Source organism: Echinops telfairi, unplaced genomic scaffold (genome assembly GCF_000313985.2).
Source record: "Echinops telfairi isolate 266 unplaced genomic scaffold, ASM31398v2 ScPeMD7_70;HRSCAF=299, whole genome shotgun sequence".
Lineage (NCBI taxonomy): Eukaryota > Metazoa > Chordata > Mammalia > Afrosoricida > Tenrecidae > Echinops > Echinops telfairi.
In genome coordinates, this window is record NW_022103968.1 from 71574702 (window position 1) to 71584981 (window position 10280).

At 44.3% G+C, this 10280-nt stretch overlaps 1 protein-coding gene across 1 annotated transcript in view; it reads right to left on the reverse strand.

The window, feature by feature from the left end:
• The window catches only part of DLG5 (discs large MAGUK scaffold protein 5), a 191815-nt gene that overhangs the window by 173602 nt on the left and 7933 nt on the right, over positions 1 to 10280 (reverse strand). The window contains exon 2 of the mRNA XM_045291700.1: positions 10018 to 10277. Coding sequence (XP_045147635.1) covers positions 10018 to 10277 — 260 coding nt within the window. The remainder of the gene's footprint in view (positions 1 to 10017; positions 10278 to 10280) is intronic.

Below are 10280 nucleotides of genomic sequence, written 5' to 3' on the forward strand. Positions count from 1 at the left end.
CCCCCTCTCCCATGTCCCCCCGGAACTGTCAGTCCCGTTGTTTTCTCCTCCAGATTGTTCATCCAGCCTGTCCTATCCAGACAGGCCTTTCCTCTAGTTCTTTAATGCTTCCTCCCCACCACAATCATGACCCCAATTCTATCTTACAAATCCGGCTAGACCAGAGGATGTACCCTGATACAGATCAGAGCTGGAAATAAAAGGAATCCAGGGAAGATAAACCCCTCAGAACCAATAATGAGTGCAGTGATACCAGGAGGGGAAGGGGAAGGTCAGGGAGAAAGGGGGAATCGATCATAATGATCAACATATAACACCCTTCAAGGGGGACAGACAACAGAAAAGTGGGTGAAGGGAGACAGCGGTCAGTTTAAGACATGAAAAAAATAATAATTTATAAATACTGAGGGTTCATGGCGGGGGATGGGAATGAACTGATACCAAGGGCTCATGTAGAAAGAAAATGTTTTAAAAATGATGATGGCAACATATGTACAAATGTGCTTGACACAACGAATGGATGTATGGATTGTGATAAGAGTTGTAAGCGTCCCCAATAACATGACTTTTAAAAAAAAGTTTCCGTAAGTTTTACTGACCATGGCAAGTCATTTGACTGTGCGGATCATAATAAACTAAGGAAAGCCTTGGGAAGAATGGAAATTTCTGAACACTTAATTGTGCTCATACAAAACCTGTACATGAGAACATAAAGAGGGAATACTGTATGGTTTAAAATCAAGAAAGGTGTGCATCAGGGTTGTAGCCTCTCACCATACTTATTCAATCTGTATGTTGAGCAAATATGTACTCAGAGAAGCGGAATGGTATGAAGAACACAGCTAATTAGAAACCTTCGATATGCAGATGACAGAAACTTGCTTGAAAGTATGGACTTGACACATGCTGATGAAGTTCAAGGACTGCAGCCTTCAATAGATTACTACTTAATCTAAAGAAAACACAGTTCTCACAACTGGACTAGTCGTTAACATCATGATAAACAGAGAGAGAATTAATGTTGTCATTAGAGAGTGGGACATCTGGCCTCTGGAAGGTGACAGCTGTGTGGCACGCAGCGAGAGTGTGCATTCACGATGGGTGAGACTGAGGAGAGCAAGAAGATTTTTGTTCACAAGTGTGCCCAGTGCCACACTGTGGAAAGGGGGCAAACAAGAGACTGGGCCAAATCTACATGGTTTGTTTGGGCGGAAGAATGGCCAAGCCCCTGACTCACTTACACGGATACCAATAAGTGCAAAGGTATCACTGGGGAGAGGGCACACTGATGGAGTATTTGGAAAATCCCAAGAAGTACATCCCCGGAACCAAAATGATCTTTGCCGGCATTAAGGAGGGAAAGTGTAGACTTGATATCTTATCTCAAGAAAGTTACAATTGAGTAATAGTTGGCCACTGCCCTATTTATTATAAAATAGGATTGTCTTGTGACTTTTTGAAAAACATGTACCATATTTAAATTGATCTCATACAACAGAAATCAGAGCATGAAAAATGGATAAGAATATTTTGTTTGGACAGTCTTAAATTAAAGATTGACTGTGGTTAAATGACTCTGATCAAACTTGTAAATTTTTAATAGAAATTTCTGTCCCAGCAATCCAGGGTGGATGAGCCCTATGGGACCAGTGGAGTGAGTGGCGAGACAGGGAGGGTAGAGGGAGAGCTGGGAGGGAGGGGAAAAATGAGGACCTAATGCCGGGGGTTTAAGTGGAGAGAAAATATTTTGAGAATGATGAGAGCAATGAATGTACAAATGCGCTTTACATAGTTGATGTGTGTCTGGATTGTGATAAGAGTTGTATGAGCCCCTAATAAAATGATTTTTTTTAAAAAAAAGAAATTTCTGTCCCAGCAAATGTTATCACTGCTTTTCCCTAAGGTGTAATTGGACTTGGAGGTTAGGTTGGATTGGTAAGGTCGAATTTTTCACAAAAATGGTGAATTCCATTTAGGTTTCTATATCTGAACATATGAGTATATCTGAATGCTGGGAAGCCTCTACCTGCTAACGGAGCACACGAGAACAAGTCGCACCTGCTTCAGCTGGGTCCGTGAGCCTGTGTAAACGCAAGAGGGGAAGATAAAGGTGGTCACCACCACTTTGTCTTTTTGGGGCTTAGATGTGTTAATCTAATTAAAATGTGCTGTCTAAAAACAAAACGAAACAAACAAAAAAAAAGATTAACGTTGTCAAGGATTTTGGTTTTATTTGATCCACAATCAATGTCCATGGAAGTAATGTTCAATGTTTTATCCACAATCAATGTTCATGGAAGCAATGCTCAATGTTCATATCCACAATTGAGATCAAAGAATGCACTGCATTGGATAAATCTGTTGCACAAGATCTCTTTATAGGAGTGGGGACAGGGTGGGGATGGGATAAAAAAAAAGAAAGAAAAAAAAAGGATCTCTTTATAGTGTTGAAAAGCAAGGAGGTTACTTTGAGGACGAAGTTTACCTGACCGTGGTATTTTCAATCGCCTTATATGCATGCGAAAGTTGGATATTGAATAAGGAAGACCAAAGGAGAGTCAATGTATTTGTACTACAGGCTGGAGAAGAATATTGAAAGCCAAAAGAACAAATTCATCATGGAAGAAGTACATCCAAAATGCTCCTTCAAAGCAAGGATGGCGAGACTTTGTCTCATGTACTTTGAATATGTTAGGGGGAGAGATCGGTCCTTGGAAAAGGATGTCATGCTTGGTAAAAGGGCTGAGGAAAAGAGGAAGACCCTCCATTTTATGGATGACACCGCTGTTGCAACAATGGGCTCACACATCGCACTGTCAGGGCGGCCCAGGAGGGCGCATGTTTCATCCTAGTGCACAGAGCCACTGTGAGTTGGAACTCAGTTGATGGCACCTAACAGCATTTTGTAAATGTAAAAATTGTAGTAGCTCTAGATACATTTTTAAGAAGGAGGAAAGCCCACTTCCTACCTTTGTTTTAAGTGGAATTGCTTTTTTCAAATTTGTGAAATTATTTACTGGTTTGTTTGGGGTTGTTTTTGGTACAACCATAAAATAATGGGATGTTGAATTATGGGAAAATTTGACTGTATTGGGTGCCAACACAGCATTCCATGAGATGGGATATTGGAATTTGTATCCCTAAGAAAACACACTTAATGGCAATTTGGAATCACGGTCAGACATTTGCAGACTCGAATATCTTAAATTCTGTTTCCACCTCCTTTTTAGTAAAATGTAGTCTTAAAACCAGTCCACCATCAGGGCTCTATTACCAGATGTGTGCACATTCTAACCTTTGGTTGTGGTAGTCCAGTTTTCCTGATAATTTTGTTATGGGTTGTTAAAGGTTGAAAATTTTAGTGTGCAAAGCATTAAATTGTGAATTGGTGGGACTTATTATGTAGCATGGGAGAAAGAGGAGGCTTAATACTTCTGTAAAGAGTTACAGTCTCAGAAAGCCATAGGGGCAGTTCTACCCTGTCCTACCCTATAAAGTCTACCCTATAGGATTGTTTTCATTTGAGTTATGATGTAATAAGAGTATCAGTATTTGAAGATATTGGTACTTTAGGAAGGGAAAATTTGCCTCCAAATTCAAAGCTGGAAAGTCACTGGAATTTATAAAGAATTGTAACTACATATGAGCCCCAATAAATTGATTTAAAAAAAAAAAAAAAGAATTGTAACTACATGCCATTTTATAATTTTGGTATGTGTATTAAGAATTGTGCCACAAAAAAAGAATTGTGTACAAATTGTTCATAATGTTCTTGTACTGATCCTCAAAACAATCAATAAAATACCAGTTATGGAAAAAAATAATAGCCGACACCTGTCAATCAGCAGCCAAATGCACTCATCCTGCCAAGAGTCTGGCAGCTATATTTCTTTTTTAAAACCCTAATTTTTTTCAACTTAACTTCTAGCAGAATGCTTAAATTCCAAGTAAGTCAAGCCCCTCCCGCTCTCGGCAGAATCTTCTAGGTTCTCCAGTTTATCTTTGCATTCATTTGTCATTTGCCCTTCCCTCCTGCACCCAGAGCCGATGCAAAACACATTCTCTACTCAAGCTGGTCAAAACAATTTCTCTACTCACTATAAAGCAGAAACACACTTCCCATTACCACTCGGCATCAGCTCTGGTAATGCCTAAAGCCTCAAACTTCTTCCCTCACCACTTCTGTACATTCGGCTCTTCCCTCCAACACTCTAAAACTTAGCCTCGGAGCGGCTATGAGCCTGCTTGAGCTTCCAACAGACACTCCTACCTCCATTCTCTTCACGCTGGTGAGGGCATGGCAGCTAGCTCTCTATCTAGGAAGAGAACTGAGGCCCAGAGAAGAGGGATGCAAAAGGGAAGAGGTGAGGCAAAACTATTCAGCTCTGAGCACACAAGGAGAAGTCCAGTGGGCAGTCACCAATTTCTACCATTTTTGCCCTAAGAAGGGCAGTTTGGGGAAAAATGGGGAGACCTCCATATTTAAAATTAAAGCCATTGGAATGGCGAAGAGTATACAGAGATTTAAAATTGGCGGGGGTGGGGGGTGGGGGGATGTCTGCTTTCAACTGTCCTACTCAATGAATCCACTACAAAATGGCACTCTCTCTTAAGAGTCCCATTCCCCCCAGAGGCAAACTGGAAGCATGGAATTAGCAGTATATACTTCTAGCTCAACTTGCCTGCAGGCGCCCTGAGAACACAGTGGGTCATGTGATGGGTTGCTGAAGGCAAAGTCAACTAGCCTCCCTTAGGGAAAAGATGAGACTTAACTCCATGATGGTCCATTCAAGTCTTCTCCAGAACACACGCTGCCCTCGGTAACTCTGGGGCAGGCCGCAAAACACCCAGCTCCTAGCTGAAGCCCGACTCAGGAAGGGCCTCCCCGCCAGGGCCATCAGACAGTCGGGACAGTCAAGTTGTATTAATCATGTAAACAAAGAGAAAAAAGAAAAGGCAACATGGGTTCTGGGGCCACAAAAGATTTGGGTACAACTTTGGGGAACCTATCACCAACTGGGGCAAAACCCACCCCAAAAAGAGCAAACTCACTGCATCAAGTCCATTGTGACTCACAGGGACAGTATAGGACAGGGTGAAACTGCCCCTAGTGAGAAGCTTATCTTTCTCCTTGGGTGGCTAGTACTTTCAAACTGCTGACCTTGTGGTTAGCAGCCCAACATGTAACCACGGTGACACCAGAGCTCACTGGAGCAAAACTGAACACTTTTTCTCTACACATCCATGTGTCAGGACCAGAATAGGCTACATAATTCCAGAGCGCCCAATGTGGTTGTCATTGTTATGTGCCACCGAGTGGGTTCTGACTCATAGCGAACCAATGCAATGTATCTTTTGATTTCTGGACTGCTGTTTCCATGAGCTTTGATTGTGGATCCACGCATAGAAGAAATGCTTGACAACTCCAATCCATTCTCCATTTATCACCTCCAGTATCTTTCTCCCTTTGACAACTTACAGCAAACGGGCCAAGAACCCAATTAAATGCAGATAATGAACAGCACTCAGCTCTAACCTAGCTCAAGCCCCCAAACCAAGACCACAGCCATCAAATCAATTCTGACGCACGCTAACCCCATGAGCTCCATAGGGTAATTTTGTCTATATTCTTGACGGAAACAGACTGCCAGGTCTTTCTTCCGGGGTCAGAACCACCTACCTCTCATTTAGTATTCAAGTGCACGCCATGTGCACACCCCATGGACCTCACTTACCTCATTTAGGTTTCCAAAAGAATTAAGTGAAATATGAAAGTATGTTTGACAATGGTGCTTAGTCACCATTCGGGTCTAGAATTGAACTTACCCCTGTTTAAGAATCATCAACCATTTAAGATCAAAAGGGCATCGATTACACCAGGACAAAGTTTAGAGGGTTAGGAAAGAAGAAGGGATGCAAACAGGAAACAGGGAGGAAGTGGGAGAAACACACTGCAGGGATGGCAGTGGATGAGTTGAAACAAAATGTGTATAGACTGTTGAACTGACTGATGATCTGCTTTATAAACTTTCACCTAATTCACAATAAAAGGGTTTATGAGAAGACAAAAAATGCTGAACAGCAACGTACTATCGATCTTGGAGCCCTCCCCCTCAAAACAGCAATGCTGGATGTTTCTCTCTCCTCACACCCCCAGGGTCTAGGTGGGGTATAATCTTGGGATATAAATATCGAGGGACCTCACTGGGCAGGAGGTACTCGGATGGGTTTGGTTTACTCATATGCCAGTTCCCCCAGAGGCTGTGACCTGCCCGGTTTCCTTCCAGGTCTAGGTGACATTGGCAGAATTCCAGCCATCACTATCCTGCAGCACCACAGGTTCCTGCAAGCCAGAAGGGACCTACACAGGTGTGAAATCCAGCAAGGGAGACTCTAACTGGGTAATGGGAGGGACTCCTCTAGACACTATGCATTCTGGGGAAGCTAGGTGGTTCTCCTCTCAGAATCCTCCAAGAGTCTTTCGCCAAGGTCCACAAAGGTCTTATATCAAAGATGTAGACCTGTGTGCAGAATAGAAATTGCTGGGGAGAGGAGGGAGGCAGAATGCAGTACTGGGTTTCCTTGGTTTGGGCTCCTCCACTTGGCAATGCATTTATCATGAGGAGGGCTCTCTAGCTAAAGTGGGGAGGAGTTGAAAAACCACAGTTCAACAATTCAGCCTTTCCAAGATCCAAAGACTCCACTATTTCCTTGTGTACCATATCACCCCACACCCCAAGAATCTCTATGTAGCATCTTGATCGTGACATATTGAGCATTACCCTTTTCTCTAATATATTAACTGAAAATTGTTTTTCTGAGGATTTCCTAACCCTCTGCAAAGCCACAGAACACTGCGCTACAGTCAAACTAGGATCTGAAAGCACTGCCCTGTGAAGTAAAATTCAACTCTTTTCTTAGAAGTCAGGGCTAACTCCTAGAACCTCAGTCCAAAGAGGCTCCACTTTCTCCCCAGGCATGGAAAAATAGGACCTAATTAATGGCAATTCATCCATCAGTTCCAGAGATTAAAGCTAGCACTAACCCATATACATTCCATCAAGGACTACTAATCTTCGCACTAACATCGAGAATAGATCTCTGACAAGCTTTCTCCTTCAAAAGCAAACATACGTGTACGTAAAATGAGAGACAGAATGAACCAAAACCCCACTGCTATCAAGTCTATTCTGGCTCTTGAAGCTCCGTTATGTTACAGAGAAAACTGACCAATATGGTTTTCTTGGCTGCAATCTCAACAAAAGCAGATCAAGTATTTCTACTTCAGCACGGATGGATTCAAACTGCCAACCTTTAAGTTGCTAGATTAGCACAAACTGTGCCATCCAGAGATAATAGAAAAGTAGGTGGATAGGTAAGTAGAGGTGTATGGATGGATGGATGAATGGATGGATGGATGGGTGGGTGGATGGATGGAGGGAGTTGAAAAGATAAAAGTTCCCTGATGAGGTCTTCCTCTGTTCTCTTCCCTTGGCTACATCTGACAAAGCACCATCCCAGAGAAGACTAAGTTTGCCCAGCAATCCAGATACAAATACAGGTGAGTGGGCAGAATGCAGGTTAGAAGACAGATATAAATGTTGAAAGCTCAAAGTGAAAATGGAAAAGCCACCAATGAATTGACCTGCTGTGTGGCATGTCAGTCATAATTCAAAATGTATGGTGCTAATGCCCGGCTATCAAAAGATAAAGCATCTGGGGTTTTAAAGGCTTATAGGTAAACAAGCGGCCATCTAGCTCAGAAGCAACAAAGCCCACATGGAAGAAGCACAACACCCTGTGTGACCACGAGGTGTAGAAGGGACCAGGTATCAGACATCAAAGAACTAAAAATCATATCAGTGGGTGCCCACCTTCCTGATACAATCACTGAAGACAAATGTGTGCATAAGCAAATGTGGTGAAGAAAGCTAATGGTGCCCGGCTATCAAAAGATATAGCATGTGGGGGCTTAAAGGCTTGCAGGTAAACAAGCAGCCATCTAGCTCAGAAGCAACAAAGTCCACATGGAAGAAGCACACCAGCCTGTGTGACCATGAGGTATTGAAGCGATCGGATATCAGGCATCAAAGAACAAAAAATCATATCATTGTAAATGAGGGTGAGTGCACATTGGAGACCCAAAGCCCATCTGTAGGCAACTGGACACCTCCTTACAGAAGGGTCGCAGGGAGGAGACGAGCCAGTCAGGGTGCAGGGTATCAACGATGACGCATACAACTTTCCTCTAATTCTCAAATACTTCCTCCCCCCACTATCATGATCCCAGTTCTACCTTACAAATCTGGCTACACCAGGGCATGTACAGGAAACACAAAGAATAGGAACTGGAAACACAAAGAATCCAGGGCGCATGATCACTTCAGGACCAATGGCGAGAGTGGCAATACCTGGAGGGTGGAAGGAAGGTAGGGTAGAAAGGGAGAACCGGTTACAAGGATCTACATATAATCTCCTCCCTGGAGGATGGACAACAGAAAAGTGGGTGAAGGGAGACGTCGGACAGTGTATGACATGACAAAATAATAATTTATAAATTATCAAGGGTTCATGAGGGAGGGGGTAGTGGGGAGGGAGAAGGAAAAGTGAGACGCTGATAGCAAGGGTTCAAGTAGAAAGAAAACATTTTGAGAATGATGATGAAAACAAATGTACAAATGTGCTTGACACAATAGATATATGTATGGATTGTGACAAGAATTGTATGAGTCCCCAATAAAATAATCTTTAAAAATAATAATAATAATAATAATAAAAGTCTGGTGCTCAAAACTTCCTCAGCCTTTAAAGCTCTCTGAGATGGCAACAACAAAAAAAAGGCTCACAAGGTGTTAGCAGCAATTAAAGAAATTATAAGTAAAGGACCTGCCAAACAGTAAGTGCTCAATAAATGCTAGTTCTCTCTCTTCCTCTTTTAGTAGGCTGCTGCAGAACCCCCAACCAGGCCAGGCCAAGACTACCACTGTTCTAATCTTCCAGCAGTTACACACACACACACACACACACACACACACACAATCATTCTCACCCACAAGTCAGACACTCTCAGTCACTCACCCAAAAGACACCCCTCATGGGAACCAGCCCACTGGTCTTCCCTCCTCAGGCAATTCAGTCCTATCAGGGGAGGAACTGAGCCAGAAGGGGCTACTAAGATTTCCCCATGGTGCAGTGCAACTTTCCCAATTTTTCCAGGCCCAAGGAAACTTAGCAAGCACGGTGCATAGGCAGCCAAACATCTGCATAGAGTGAGAGAGCTGAGCAGCCAGAAACAGAAACGGCACCCGTGATCCTGAAATGGGGTAGCTGGGTTCAAATTTAGGAGCACCAGTGGGTTATGCTGGGCTACTAACCTGGAGGTCGGTGGTTGGAACCCATTAGTGGCTCCACGGAGGGGAAAAAAACGAAGCTCCTGACTAGAAAAGATTCACAGTCTGAGAAACACACGGGAGTATAGTATCTACCTGGTGGTATGGGGTCACTAAGAGTCAGTATTGACTAGCTGGCAGGGAGTCTTTGAGTGTGAATCCTAGACTTGATTAAAGATTATTATCGGGTGATGACGTCAAGGGGTCCATATAGAATGTTTGTAAACTGATGGTGGTAGTAAACGTACAATTCGCTGGACGTGATTGAACCACGGAATGAAAGGATATACGTATTAATCCAATAAAAAAAATCACAAGACAAACTATGAACTAGAAGGCAAAGAAAAGACTGGTTCTAATAACGAATACTGATGTTTTAAACGGGACTGACAGACTTCTGAGATGGCCCATCCAATGACAGGATCTGGTGGCCTCTATCAGACCTGCTTCTGGGGCCCCAAGGAGGTTCAAAACCTTCTGGGCCAAGAATTGTCACCGCGAATGGCAGGGGTCGGGATCAGGTGTGCCCGGGGGATCCAGGGATCGCCCCTCCCCCGGACGGCAGGAAGCGGGCGGCCTCGCCCGGCGCCCGGTAGAGGCGTGGGAGCAGCCGGGCGGCGACACTCACCAGCGCCCTCGGCGGGTGGCGGCGGCCCGACGACGCTGTTCAGGTGCAGCATGGGCAGCAGGTGAGGCTGCGTCTTCTCCAGCGCCGCCCGCAGGTCCTGGACGTGGTCGCGCTCCTTGGCCAGGAGCAGCTGGAGCAGGAGCTCCGCCTTGGCGCCGCCCGCCTCCTCGTCCAGCTGCCGCCGCTCGCCGGGGCTGAGCGCGCCCGAGGCCTCCAGCAGCCCGAGCACGGCTCCCACCTCCGTCATGGCTCCGGCCAGGCTC